Source organism: Scomber scombrus, unplaced genomic scaffold, assembly GCF_963691925.1.
Source record: "Scomber scombrus unplaced genomic scaffold, fScoSco1.1 SCAFFOLD_411, whole genome shotgun sequence".
Classification (NCBI taxonomy): Eukaryota; Metazoa; Chordata; class Actinopteri; order Scombriformes; family Scombridae; genus Scomber; species Scomber scombrus.
Window position 1 is genome coordinate 1 of NW_026910698.1, and position 14,648 is coordinate 14,648.

The 14,648-nt window shown below is 43.8% G+C and overlaps 1 protein-coding gene across 1 annotated transcript; it reads left to right on the forward strand.

Moving 5' to 3' along the window:
• Positions 1-131: 131 nt before the first annotated feature.
• On the forward strand, positions 132-12,669 carry LOC133977242 (E3 ubiquitin-protein ligase RNF123-like; the record flags this gene model as incomplete). The annotated part of the gene is given in 19 exon segments (XM_062415333.1): positions 132-186; positions 1,131-1,216; positions 1,475-1,486; positions 1,488-1,562; positions 1,680-1,747; positions 1,857-1,887; positions 1,889-1,983; positions 2,897-3,011; positions 3,460-3,564; positions 3,789-3,800; positions 3,802-3,915; positions 4,023-4,115; positions 4,537-4,610; positions 4,896-5,013; positions 6,387-6,486; positions 6,777-6,838; positions 6,958-7,029; positions 7,811-7,931; positions 12,568-12,669. Coding segments are annotated over 19 exon segments (1,510 nt in total), but the record flags the coding sequence as incomplete, so codon positions are not given.
• Between the last annotated feature and the right edge of the window lie 1,979 nt (positions 12,670-14,648).

Sequence of the window (14,648 nt, forward strand, 5' to 3'; positions counted from 1 at the left end):
TTTCCCTCCTCCCTAGGAGGGGGGAATGATATAATGAGTAATGATGTGATGATGTGATGATGTAATGATTTTGTAATGATGAGATGATGTAATGATGTAATGATGTAATGATGTAACTTGTGTGATTCCAGGTGATCGGACACAGTAACTTCAGCTCCATCAGAGCCTCCACCTGTGTTTATAAAGGTAAACATCGTGTCTGCTGCTACACTGTAACTCAGATCATGTTTGTGAAGCTTCAGTTTAAACTCAGCAGCACAGCGACACCCAGTGGTTGAAAGGTGGTACTGCAGCAAAACACAACCTCACTGATCTGTGTGTGAGTGTAGGTGTGTGTGTGTGTGAGAGTGTGTTCTTTCTGTGTGTGTGAGAGTGTGAGTGTTAGTGTGAGTTGTGTGTAGGTGAGTTTGTGTGTGTGTGTGAGTGTGAGTGTGAGTGTGTGTTAGTGTGAGTTTGTGTGTGTGTGTGTGAGTGGTGTGTAGGTGTGTGTGTGGAGTGTGTGTGTAGGTGTGTGTGTGTGTGTAGGTGTGTGTGTGAGTGTGTGTGTGTGTGTGAGTGTGTGTAGGTGTGTGTGTGTGTGTGTGAGTGTGAGTGTGAGTGTGTGAGTGTGTGTGTGAGTGTGTGTGTGAGTGTGTGTGTGAGTGTGTGTGTGTGTGTGAGTGTGTGTGTCTGTGTGTGAGTGTGTGTGTCTGTGTGTGAGTGTGTGTAGGTGTGTGTGTGAGTGTGTGTGTGTGTGTGAGTGTGTGTAGGTGTGTGTGTGTGTGTGTGTGTGTGTGTGTGAGTGTGAGTGTGAGTGTGTGTGTGTGTGTGAGTGTGTGTGTGTGAGTGTGTGTGTGAGTGTGTGTGTGTGTGTGAGTGTGTGTGTGTGAGTGTGTGTGTGTGTGAGTGTGATGTGTGTAGGTGTGTGTGTGAGTGTGTGTGAGTGTGTGTGTGTGTGTGTGTGTGTGTGTGTGTGTGTGTGTGTGCACATTATAAAGAACAAATTGTAAACTTGATCAAACTGATTCAGTGTGAGACCAAAAAAGAGAGAAATGTAAAAGAAATAGTAAATAGTCTGATAGAAGTTTGAGACTTAAAGGAATTAAAACACTGCTGATGTTGTTTGTAATATTGTGTTGTTTTGTTTGAAGGGAAATGGGCCTACGAGGTTCTGATCTCCTCACAGGGCCTGATGCAGATCGGCTGGTGTACACTTAACTGCCGCTTTAACCAGGAGGTACACACACACACACACACAACACACACACACACACACACACTCACACACACACACAGATACATATTATTTATATATGTATAAAAAGTGATTTCAGACTCAGGCTGAATTTTCCTGAGTCAGGCGTGCAGCGCCTACATGTCCCATGATGCATTAAGTGTTCTGACAGTGCTGTGTGTGTGTGTGTATGTGTGTGTGTGTGTGCGTGTTGTGTGTGTGTGTGTGTGTGTGTGTGTGTGTGTGTGTGCTTCCTGTCAGGAGGGCGTGGGCCGACACTCCTGATTCGTACGCGTACGATGGAAACAGAGTGAGGAAGTGGAACGTGACGACCACCAACTACGGAAAGGTGATGAAATAACACACACACACACACACATATATACCACACACACACACACACACACACACACAGACTGAGGAGGGAGATAAATAACGTGTTCTGTGTTCTGTGGTGTTTTGTCAGTCGTGGGCGGCCGGAGACATCGTCAGCTGTCTGATCGACCTGGACGAGGGAACCATCACCTTCTGCCTGTGAGTGCTTCTACAGGAAGGGTCTCAGTGTGTGTGTGTGTGTGTGTGTGTGTGTGTGTGTGTGTGTGTGTGTGTGTGTGTGTTGACGCTGTGCTCTGTGTGTCCTTAGTAATGGACAGTCTCTGGGAACCGCCTTCACCCAACATTAAGATGGGTCCAGGTGTGGCTTATTTTCCGGCCATCAGCCTTTCCTTCAAAGAGTCGGTGGCTTTTAACTTCGGCAGCAGACCTCTGAGATATCCTTTAACCTGCAGCACACACACCTGCATCACATACACCTGCAGCACAACACCTGCAGCTGATACACCTGCAGCACACACACCTGCAGCTGATGCACCTGCAGCACACACACCTGCAGCACACACACCTGCAGCACACACACCTGCAGCACACACACCTGCAGCACACACACCTGCAGCACACACACCTGCAGCACACACACCTGCAGCTGATACACCTGCAGCACACACACCTGCAGCTGATGCACCTGCAGCACACACACCTGCAGCACACACCACCTGCAGCACACACACCTGCAGCTGATACACCTGCAGCTGATGCACCTGCAGCACACACACCTGCAGCACACACACCTGCAGCTGATACACCTGCAACTGATGCACCTGCAGCACACACACCTGCAGCACACACACCTGCAGCTGATTGCACCTGCAGCACACACACCTGCAGCACACACACCTGCAGCTGACACACCTGCAGCACACGCAACCTGCAGCACACGCACCTGCAGCACATACACCTGCAGCTGACACACACACCTGCAGCACATGCACCTGCAACGCACACACCTGCAGCTGATACACCTGCAACACACGCACCTGCAGCACACACACCTGCAGCACACACACCTGCAGCTGATACACCTGCAGCACACACACCTGCAGCTGATGCACAGCCCAGCTTCACACCTGCGGCTGATACACCTGCAGCTGACACACCTGCGGCTGACACACCTGCAGCACACACACCTGCGGCTGATACACCTGCAGCTGACACACCTGCAGCACACACACCTGCGGCTGATACACCTGCAGCTGACACACCTGCGGCTGACACACCTGCAGGTGTTTAAATATACAGAATCAATTCATGAGTGTGTTTGTGTCCTTAACCTGTTTGTGCCTCACTGTATCCGGTGGAGGGATACCTGCCCCTCCAGAACCCCCCCACTGCAGACCTGATGAAAGCTCAGAAACTGCTGGGATACATTAAGAATGTCCTGTCCACGTCCCTCGATACACAGGTAAGAGAGAGGAGGACAGGTAGGAGACAGGTAGGAGACAGGTAGGAGACAGGGTGAGAGCTCCGGTCCTCTGAAATGAGGCCAACCAGGAAGTAACTTAAAACTGCATTCTATCAAAAGGCCACCAGGGGGCGACCGTTTTGGTGTCAAAAGGACTTCCGTCTCTCTACAAGTCAATGGAGAATTCACCAACTTCTCACTTGATTTCTAACCTCAGTAAACGTTTTCAAAATGTGTTTATGGTCTCAATCGCTAGTTTAAAGCCTCTTCAATGCAGTATGATGTTCATTTGGGACATTTTGGCCTCCCTGATTTTATATGTGACGATAAAGCAGGGTATGCATTAGGGCATTTAATTATTAATGTTTAATTGATTAGTGAAGCTGAAGTTAGTTTTGAAGGTGAATGTGATTAATGAGTTAATGAGCAGCTTGTGTTGTTGTTGCAGGAGGAGAAGCTGCAGGAGAAAGACATGTCTATGTGGAGACTTCATGGAGAACCGACCATCCTCGTCACGCTGGCTCACATCTTCAACCACTTCGCTCCTCTCATGGTGAACTTCTGTTCTGTCTCTGCTTCTGCTTCTCTCTGTCAAATATAACATTAATAGTTTTTATTCATCAGTTAAAAAGAGCAGAAACATGAATATGAGTTTATCCATTTATGGTCAATGAGGTTTATATTTGTGTCTGTGTGTGTGTGTGTGTGTGTGTGTGTGTGTGTGTGTGTGTGTGTGTGTCCGTGTGTGTGTGTGTGTGTGTGTGTGTGTGTGTGCAGTGTAAGGTTTACCCTGGTCGAGGACGTGCTGATGGACTTCCTGTTGGGGATTCTGGAGGGAGGCGGTTCAGTAGATGAGCATCCTCTGATCCAGCAGCTGCTCGACCTGTTCTGGCTCCTCATGGAGGTAAACACACACATTACACTTTATTCATCATCATCTTCATCATCTTCATCATCATCATCATCATCATCATCACAGTACCAACCTGTCTCTGCTGTTTCCTGTTTCAGGACTACGAGGTGAACGAGTGTCTGAAGCAGCTGATGATGTCACTGCTGAGAGCGTACCGCTTCTCCCCGATCATCCCCGACCTCGGCTTCCAGGTCAAGCTTCATTAAACCCCCTAACCCTTCCTTCTTCCCTCCTTTCCTTCCTCCTTTCCTTCCTTCTTCCTCCTTTCCTTCCTTCTTCCTCCTTTCCTTCCTTCCTCCCTCCTTTCCTTCCTTCCTCCTCCTTTCCTTCCTTCCTTCCTCCTTTCCTTCCTTCCTCCCTCCTTTCCTTCTTCTTTCTCCTTTCCTTCCTTCTTCCTCCTTTCCTTCCTTCCTCCCTTCATTCCTTCCTCCTTTCCTTCCTTCTTCCCTCCCTTCTTCCTTCCTTCCTCCCTCCTTTCCTTCCTTCCTTCCTCCTCCTTTCCTTCCTTCCTTCCTCCTTTCCTTCCTCCCTCCCTTCCATCCAATAATTAAAAATAAAATAAATAATAAAAATATATATTGTGTATAATGTGTATTTGTGTTGATGTTTCAGATCCATTACCTGCGTCTGACTACAGCCATCCTGCATCATGAGAAGTCCAGAAAATACCTGCTGAGCAACGTCTTATATCCTTTTCTCACTGATACTGACCTCAGATCAGTGGAGACAGGAAGTCAGCGTTATACTCACTGAGACAGGAAGTCAGTGTTAGAACAAGCAGGAAGCAGAAGAAGAGTTCAACTTTAAATAGAACATGAAGAAGAAGAAAAGTTCATTACTGTTAAAATCAGATTAAGCTTTCACATGTTCTGATTGATTTAAATTAAATAGCAAAACAGAAAGTAACTAAAGTAAGTAAAGTAACTAAAGCTCTGTTGGTTCCTGTGATGTTGAATCTTTAACTTTGTCACGTTCGACGTTCTTCGCTCCGTGGTGTTTTTCTACGTGAAGACTCCTCTGAGGGTGAAGGAGGCGGGACTAGAGGAGCTGATTCCCACCACATGGTGGCCCACGCACTTCGACAAGGAGGTACGGCTGCTGGTCCTCAATATTATAACTTATAATAATATATTATAATATATAATAACTTATAATTACTCATCCAAACAGCTGCTACCAGCTGATCTTTAACCTTTGTGTCGTCCTCCCGGGTCAAATGGACCCCGTCTGTTTTGACTGTTCCTTCTTTCCTCCTTTCCTTCCTTCCTTCTCTCTTTCTTTCCTCCCCCCTACCTTCCTCCCTTCCTTCTTTTCTTCAAAGTTAGAGTGGAAGCGTCAGTTAGCTTGAGTGCGAGAAGCAGTAAAAAATAACCTTAATTTTTATTTTTAACTCGAGCTCACGGCCAAACCGTAAAAGGGAGACAAATAATTTGTTGTCAAAATGTAGACATAGGTGTTGGGATTCATATAATGTGACGTTGACAGGCGGGCTCTGCACAAAATGTAAACGGGGGGGCCGAGACCGGCAGCAATACCTGTCTCGCTCCCCATTGACCCTAATGTAATCGTCTTTTTTTTTCAAAAGAATCTCACTCTGTCTTCACACTGAGCTTACGCGCTCATTTTAAGAAATATCTGAATAAAATAAACACTGTCAGAATCTGCCGGCTTCTGTGTCTCTCACAGTGTTTTTGGTCTTTGGACAGGAGTTACGGTTTTCTCACAGTTTGCAATTGTTCGGGACCTTGTCAGAAGCCAAATTCTGGGGCATTTTGAGAATTTTTTCCAAGCAGATTCTGACATCGCCATAGCAACCGTAGAGCCTTAGCTGCCCTTAGCAACCTGTTGCTGGGCAGAAACTGAGCTACTTTTTTGTGATTGGCTAATTCCTGTTTTTGTTTTGTCAGTTAACCGAGCTAGCTCTCAGTAATAGCATCCATGTTTGGGGTAGAGGTGGTGACTTTGATTGACAGGTGACACTCGGTAGGGGGCGGGGCTTCAGTGAACTTGGCGGGAACGCCCACAGCGTTTGGGAGCATAGACAGAGGCTGATTTTTACACAACTTTGAAGCCTAATTTCACATATTTAGCGATTTATTTAATCATTCACATTTGGCAGGGTGGTTAACAACACACTTTTCTGTGGTATGTCAAACTCAGAACATATTTATTCTTACTTTACAGGGACTTTAATTAGTTTAAATAAATATTATTTATGCTTAAATATGATTAACATTTACTTAATATTTTCAGGGATGTTAAGTTGAGAATAAAGTACATTACACTTGATACTGACTAGTAAGATGTACTTAATACTGGAAACCAGAATATGATCAGGGTGACTTTTGAACACTGGAAATAAATCGTGTACTCGTTCCGGCAGCAGCCCCGTGGCACTCAACATTTACCTGGAATTTTCTAGTTGTTGTTATTGTTGTTATATTTATTGTTTTGTGTCTCAGGGGAAGGACGAGCGGGATCCGAAGGAAGAAAGTGCCGACGAGCGTCTGAGACGTCGAGCCTACGAGAGAGGCTGCCAGAGACTGAAGAAGAGGATCGAAGGTCAGAGGTCACATTCACTCATTCATCTGTTCATCCAGCTGTGATCACTCTGTCATGTGACCAGCTGTAGAGTCTTTACAGTAACTTCTATGTTTTGGTGTTTTTACAGAACTAATCACTGCCAGTTAATGCAGCAAACTTTATTAAACTGTATTAAACTTTATTAAACTGTATTAAACTTTATTAAACTGTATTAAACTGTATTTAACTTTATTAAACTGTATTAAACTTTATTAAACTCTATTAAACTTTATTAAACTTTATTAAATCGTCTCATTTTCTCCTCGTAGTTGTTGAAGAGCTGCAGGTTCAGATCCTGAGACTGTTGCTCAATAACAAGGACAAAACTACGGTACGTTTATTATTATTATTATTATTATTATCAGTATAATGTTATTTATAGATGATTAATATCAGTATAATGTTATTTATAGATGATTAATATCACTATAATGTTATTTTGTGTTTCAGGGTGAAGCGTCTCGATACATTTTCCTGAATAAGTTCAGGAAGTTTCTCCAAGAAAACGCCAGTAACAGAGGGGTGAGGAAGAGGAGGAAGGGGAGGGGGAGGAAGGAGGAGGAGGAGGGGGGGGGGAGGAGGAGGGGGAGGGGGAAGAGGAGGAGGGGGAGGAGGAGGAGGAGGGGGGGAATTACATGTTTTAAATGAAGTCATTATTAGTATAAGTCCACTTAAATACACTGTAGGTGATAAAATATGTAATATGTATCATTCTTTTGTGGTTACACCATTTGACATTTTCAGGAGCATTCAGTCTTACTTTTGGTAAAAAATGGTGCAAATGTCATTTCAAATGATATAAAACCAACAAACTTTAATATATTGATTATATTGAACTGGGCGTAACTCGGACATCCATGATGTCTTGCTGCGGAGCCGCTGAGTTCAGTCTGAATTTATCTCCTATAAAACCAACAAAAATACTAAATGTACATTTTAACAAACCTGATGCTGCTTTTAAATCTAGTTTAACTCATTTATGAATTCATCATCTTACCAACACTTATTTATTTATAACTGAAAACTTTAACACATCGACTCACGTCTCTTCAAAACCTAAAATATAATTTAATTATCTGCTGATTATTAATATACTGATGTAGAATGTTACTGATACTTATTCGTGTGTGTGTATAAATGTGTGTGTGTGTGTGTGTGCTTGTGTGTGTGTGTGTGTGTGTATAAATGTGTGTGTGTGTGTGTGTGTGTGTGTGTGTATAAATGTGTGTGTGTGTGTGTGTCTGTGTGTGTGTGTGTGTGTGTGTGTGTGTGTGTGTGTGTGTGTGCTTGTGTCTTGAAGCAGCATCCCACAGCGTTGTGTCCTCCTGAGTATATGGTTTGTTTCCTGCATCGTCTCATCACGGCCGTCAGATCCTGCTGGGACGAAGGAAGCAGAAAGAGTCCTGGAAGCATCAGCAGCGAAGGTACGAGCTCTAACCTTCCTCTCATCTAACCCTTTAACTCACAGAGGAGCTCTAACCTTCCTCTCATCTAACCCTTTAACTCACAGAGGAGCTCTAACCTTCCTCTCATCTAACCCTTTAACTCACAGAGGAGCTCTAACCTTCCTCTCATCTAACCCTTTAACTCATAGAGGAGCTCTAACCTTCCTCTCATCTAACCCTTTAACTCACAGAGGAGCTCTAACCTTCCTCTCATCTAACCCTTTAACTCACAGAGGAGCTCTAACCTTCCTCTCATCTAACCCTTTAACTCACAGAGGAGCTCTAACCTTCCTCTCATCTAACCCTTTAACTCACAGAGGAGCTCTAACCTTCCTCTCATCTAACCCTTTAACTCACAGAGGAGCTCTAACCTTCCTCTCATCTAACCCTTTAACTCATCGAGGAGCTTTAACCTTCCTCTCATCTAACCCTTTAACTCTCAGAGGAGCTCTAACCTTCCTCTCATCTAACCCTTTAACTCTCAGAGGAGCTCTAACCTTCCTCTCATCTAACCCTTTAACTCATAGAGGAGCTCTAACCTTCCTCTCATCTAACCCTTTAACTCACAGAGGAGCTCTAACCTTCCTCTCATCTAACCCTTTAACTCATAGAGGAGCTCTAACCTTCCTCTCATCTAACCCTTTAACTCACAGAGGAGCTCTAACCTTCCTCTCATCTAACCCTTTAACTCATAGAGGAGCTCTAACCTTCCTCTCATCTAACCCTTTAACTCACAGAGGAGCTCTAACCTTCCTCTCATCTAACCCTTTAACTCATAGAGGAGCTCTAACCTTCCTCTCATCTAACCCTTTAACTCTCAGAGGAGCTCTAACCTTCCTCTCATCTAACCCTTTAACTCTCAGAGGAGCTCTAACCTTCCTCTCATCTAACCCTTTAACTCACAGAGGAGCTCTAACCTTCCTCTCATCTAACCCTTTAACTCACAGAGGAGCTCTAACCTTCCTCTCATCTAACCCTTTAACTCATAGAGGAGCGTTAACCTTCCTCTCATCTAACCCTTTAACTAACAGAGGAGCTCTAACCTTCCTCTCATATAACCCTTTAACTCACAGAGGAGCTCTAACCTTCCTCTCATCTAACCCTTTAACTCATAGAGGAGCTCTAACCTTCCTCTCATCTAACCCTTTAACTCACAGAGGAGCTCTAACCTTCCTCTCATCTAACCCTTTAACTCATAGAGGAGCTCTAACCTTCCTCTCATCTAACCCTTTAACTAACAGAGGAGCTCTAACCTTCCTCTCATCTAACCCTTTAACTCATAGAGGAGCTTTAACCTTCCTCTCATCTAACCCTTTAACTCACAGAGGAGCTCTAACCTTCCTCTCATCTAACCCTTTAACTCACAGAGGAGCTCTAACCTTCCTCTCATCTAACCCTTTAACTCTCAGAGGAGCTCTAACCTTCCTCTCATCTAACCCTTTAACTCACAGAGGAGCTCTAACCTTCCTCTCATCTAACCCTTTAACTCACAGAGGAGCTCTAACCTTCCTCTCATCTAACCCTTTAACTCATAGAGGAGCTCTAACCTTCCTCTCATCTAACCCTTTAACTCATAGAGGAGCTCTAACCTTCCTCTCATCTAACCCTTTAACTCTCAGAGGAGCTCTAACCTTCCTCTCATCTAACCCTTTAACTCTCAGAGGAGCTCTAACCTTCCTCTCATCTAACCCTTTAACTCTCAGAGGAGCTCTAACCTTCCTCTCATCTAACCCTTTAACTCATAGAGGAGCTCTAACCTTCCTCTCATCTAACCCTTTAACTCTCAGAGGAGCTCTAACCTTCCTCTCATCTAACCCTTTAACTCATAGAGGAGCTCTAACCTTCCTCTCATCTAACCCTTTAACTCATAGAGGAGCTCTAACCTTCCTCTCATCTAACCCTTTAACTCATAGAGGAGCTCTAACCTTCCTCTCATCTAACCCTTTAACTCATAGAGGAGCTCTAACCTTCCTCTCATCTAACCCTTTAACTCACAGAGGAGCTCTAACCTTCCTCTCATCTAACCCTTTAACTCACAGAGGAGCTCTAACCTTCCTCTCATCTAACCCTTTAACTCACAGAGGAGCTCTAACCTTCCTCTCATCTAACCCTTTAACTCTCAGAGGAGCTCTAACCTTCCTCTCATCTAACCCTTTAACTCATAGAGGAGCTCTAACCTTCCTCTCATCTAACCCTTTAACTCATAGAGGAGCTCTAACCTTCCTCTCATCTAACCCTTTAACTCATAGAGGAGCTCTAACCTTCCTCTCATCTAACCCTTTAACTCTCAGAGGAGCTCTAACCTTCCTCTCATCTAACCCTTTAACTAACAGAGGAGCTCTAACCTTCCTCTCATATAACCCTTTAACTCATAGAGGAGCTCTAACCTTCCTCTCATCTAACCCTTTAACTCATAGAGGAGCTCTAACCTTCCTCTCATCTAACCCTTTAACTCATAGAGGAGCTCTAACCTTCCTCTCATCTAACCCTTTAACTCTCAGAGGAGCTCTAACCTTCCTCTCATCTAACCCTTTAACTCATAGAGGAGCTCTAACCTTCCTCTCATCTAACCCTTTAACTCACAGAGGAGCTCTAACCTTCCTCTCATCTAACCCTTTAACTCACAGAGGAGCTCTAACCTTCCTCTCATCTAACCCTTTAACTCTCAGAGGAGCTCTAACCTTCCTCTCATCTAACCCTTTAACTCACAGAGGAGCTCTAACCTTCCTCTCATCTAACCCTTTAACTCACAGAGGAGCTCTAACCTTCCTCTCATCTAACCCTTTAACTCACAGAGGAGCTCTAACCTTCCTCTCATCTAACCCTTTAACTCACAGAGGAGCTCTAACCTTCCTCTCATCTAACCCTTTAACTCACAGAGGAGCTCTAACCTTCCTCTCATATAAGATCATCATCATCATCACAGCTCCACTAAAGTAGAGCCAGAACAAGTGTCGCCCCCTGCTGGCCGACTGCAGGACTGTTCTTATTAGTCGTTCTTTATTCAGTTGATGTTTTTTCTGATATGTTTGTTTTAATTAGATTTGACGATATAATAAGTGTGAGTGACTCAGTTTGATGAATGAACCTTCGTGTCGTCCTCCCGGGTCAAACTGACCCCGTCTGTTTTGACTGTTCCTTCTTTCCTCCCTTCCTTCCTTCTCTCTTTCTTTCCTCTCTCCTTCTTTCCTCCCTCCCTTCCTTCCTTCTCTCTTTCTTTCCTCTCTCCTTCTTTCCTTCCTCCATCCCTCCTTCTCTCTTTCTTTCCTCTCTCCTTCTTTCAAGAACCAAGAACTAATATATTATAAATCATGTACAAGTTCCAACACTAAACTGAGGAAGATTGTTTAGGTTTTTCTATTTATGGAGAAATTAACGGGTTTAAAACTCTGATAATTGCAGACAAGTTGTGCTTTAATAATAAAGTTAAAGAAGCTTCCGTTAAAGTCTGACATCATGTATCCAGTAAAAAGACTTTAGAGATTCAGAATAGATACTGAATACTCTGCAGAAGAAGAAACCATGTAATTTATTTCTTCACTGTGTTTACAGTCAAATATTTTGGGTCGATGTACAAAATGTTATAATGAGATAAACTGATGAGACGTTTCATCTCAGAGAGAGAAATGTTCTTTTACTCTCTGAAAATGAAGAGAAAGACACAGATCGTGTTTATCTTGTAAAGTTGATTTTTATTTACAGAAGAAGAAAAACAAGACTAGTCAAGAACTAAAATAATATTACACCATGATTAACCATCCTGTTGTCCTCAAGTCAAGGGAGGAGGAAGGAAGGAAAGAAGGGAGGAAGGAAGGAAGGAAGAAGGAAGGAAAGAAGGGAGGAAGGAAGGAAAGGAGGGAGGAAGGAAGGGAGGGAGGGATGAAGGAAGGAAAGGAGGGAACACGGAAAGGAGGGAGAAGGAAAGAAATGAGGGATGAAGTAAGGGAGAGAGGAAGGGAGGTAGAAGGAAGGAAAGAAGGGAGGAAGGAAGGGAGGGAGGGATGAAGGAAGGAAAGGAGGGAACACGGAAAGGAGGGAGAAGGAAGGAAAGGAGGGATGAAGGAAGGAAAGGAGGGAACACGGAAAGGAGGGAGAAGGAAGGAAAGGAGGGAGGAAGGAAGGGAGAGAGGAAGGGAGGAAGAAGGAAGGAAAGGAGGGAGGAAGAAGGAAGGAAAGGAGGGAGGGATGTAGGAAGGAAGAAGGAAGGAAAGAAGGGAAGAAGGATGGAGAGAAGGAAGGGAGGAAGGAAAGGAAGGAAGGACAGAGGAAAGAAGGAAGGGGGAAAGTAGGGGGGACGAAAGAAAGGGAGAAGGAGGGAGGGAGGAAGGACAGACAGAAGGAAGGAAGGTAATGGGGAGGAAAGAAAGAGAGAAGGAGGAAGGAAGGAAGGGAGGAAGGGAGTGAGGAAAGAAGGAAGGAACAGTCATAACAGACGGGGTTAATTTGACCCGGGAGACGACAGGAAGGTTAAAACATTAAAAACAACAATGAAATCAAACCGTATCTTAATGTGATTGTTTCCGTGGCAACAGCAGATGGTTTATATAGTTTATGTTTAATAATCTTATTATTATATTTATTATGTAGTGTATAATCTGTGTTCTTCTCTCCACAGACGGATACGTTCCTCCGCAGCTCTTCTACAACGGGAAGGTGGATTACTTTGACCTGCAGCGGTTGGGAGGGCTCCTGTCCCACCTGAAGAAGACACTCAAAGGTTCGTAATCAGAGGAGGAATACAGATGTTTGGTTCCTGCAGCTGTTTCAGGTTCTGACTCTGTTGATCAGGCAGGAAATCAAGATCAGCACTGATGAAACATTAATATCACATAAAGCTTCATAATGAACAAGGGATCGACTCCAACGTTAAAGTGTTTGAGGTGCATTAGCATTAGCATTAGCATTAGCTCCTTGGCAGACTGAGTAATAATCACTTTATTTATTTTGCAGCTTTCATAAATTCAGCTCAAAATAAATCAAAAAATCAAAAAATTAAAATAACAGTGATTTTAACCCTGCTGTCGTCCTCCCGGGTCTAATTGACCCCGTCTGTTTTGACTGTTCCTTCTTTCTTTCCTTCCTTCCTTCCTTCCTTCCTTCCTTCCTTCCTTCCTTCCTTCCTTCCTTCCTCCTTTCCTCCTTTCCTCCCTCCCTCCTTACTCATTTCCTTCCTTCCTTCCTTCCTTCCTCATCTCTTCCTCATGTCCTTCCTTGACCCGAGAACAACAGGAGGGTTAAAATAGAATAAATAGAATATATAAAATCAAGTAAAACATTTTAAAAGAAGTTCAGTAGTGAAGTTAAAAGGTTAAAGTGAAGAGGAGAGTTTTTATCTTTCTATTATCGGTGGTTTGTTTCATATTTTTAAAGTAACTGATAAAAGCTGCTTCAATAAAGTAGCAGCAGTGTTAACATGGAGTTAGTTAACGGCACTGACAGGAAGATACAACTGGACTCATGTTCTCTCCTCTTAGTTCTGGTTTCACTCTGGTTTCACTCTGGTTTCACTCTGGTTTCACTCTGGTTTCACTCTGGTTTCACTCTGCTGGATAATATCTGAGTGACAAACACAAACAGATCTCAGGTCAGCTGATCTGCTGCAGAGTTAACTACAAACATTTTGACTTCATGCAGCTCAATCTGAACCAATAACAGCCAGTCAGACATCAGACTCACAACATTTAGAGCCCGTCTATATTTAAAGAATCAATATTGAATCCAGATTCATTGCTAAACTGATGTTGCAGCTTAATGAGGAGGAAACAGTGAGAGATCAAACCTGCAGCAGCTTTACTGAGTCGGATGGTTCAGCCTGAAGTTGTTTGCTGATTCATCTGTTTGTGATATTTATTATTAATGAAGGTTTCAGTGCAGTAAATATGAGGCAGAGTGGAGCCTCGTGCTGTAGAGCAGGATCTCTGCTGTCAGAGTGAAGAAGTGACAGTCAGCACATTGGAGGCAGAGCTGTAATATAGATTAATGTTCTCTGAGCAAACTCACTGCAGCAGCTTTATGCTTCATTCATTCATTCATTCATTCAGAGAGCCAGGAATCAATCACCTGCTGCTCCTTCATCCCCTTTACTCCTTCCCTTTACTCCTTCATCCCCTTTACTCCTTTACTCCTTCATCCCCTTTACTCCTTTACTCCTTCATCCCCTTTACTCCTTTACTCCTTCCCTTTACTCCTTCATCCCCTTTACTCCTTTACTCCTTCATCCCCTTTACTCCTTTACTCCTTCATCCCCTTTACTCTTTCATTCCCTTTACTCCTCACAGCACTAATAAACACTTTGGGTCGGCCTCAGGTGGGGAGTTCCGGTCCTCTGAAATGATGCCAAACAGGAAGTAACTTAAAACTGCATTCTATCAAAAGGCCACCAGGGGGCGACCGTTTTGGTGTCAAAAGGACTTCCGTCTCTATACAAGTCAATGGAGAATTCACCAACTTCTCACTTGATTTCTAACCTCAGTAAACGTTTTCAAAATGTGTTTATGGTCTCAATCGCTAGTTTAAAGCCTTCTTCAATGCAGTATGATGTTCATTTGGGACATTTTGGCCTTCCTGATTTTATATGTGACGATAAAGCAGGGTATGCATTAGGGCGTGGCTACGTGGTGATTGACAGGTTGATTGGTTCACAGGTTCAGGAGGGCGCCTCATGCTCCTCCTGATGCCCATATAAGTAGAATCCCT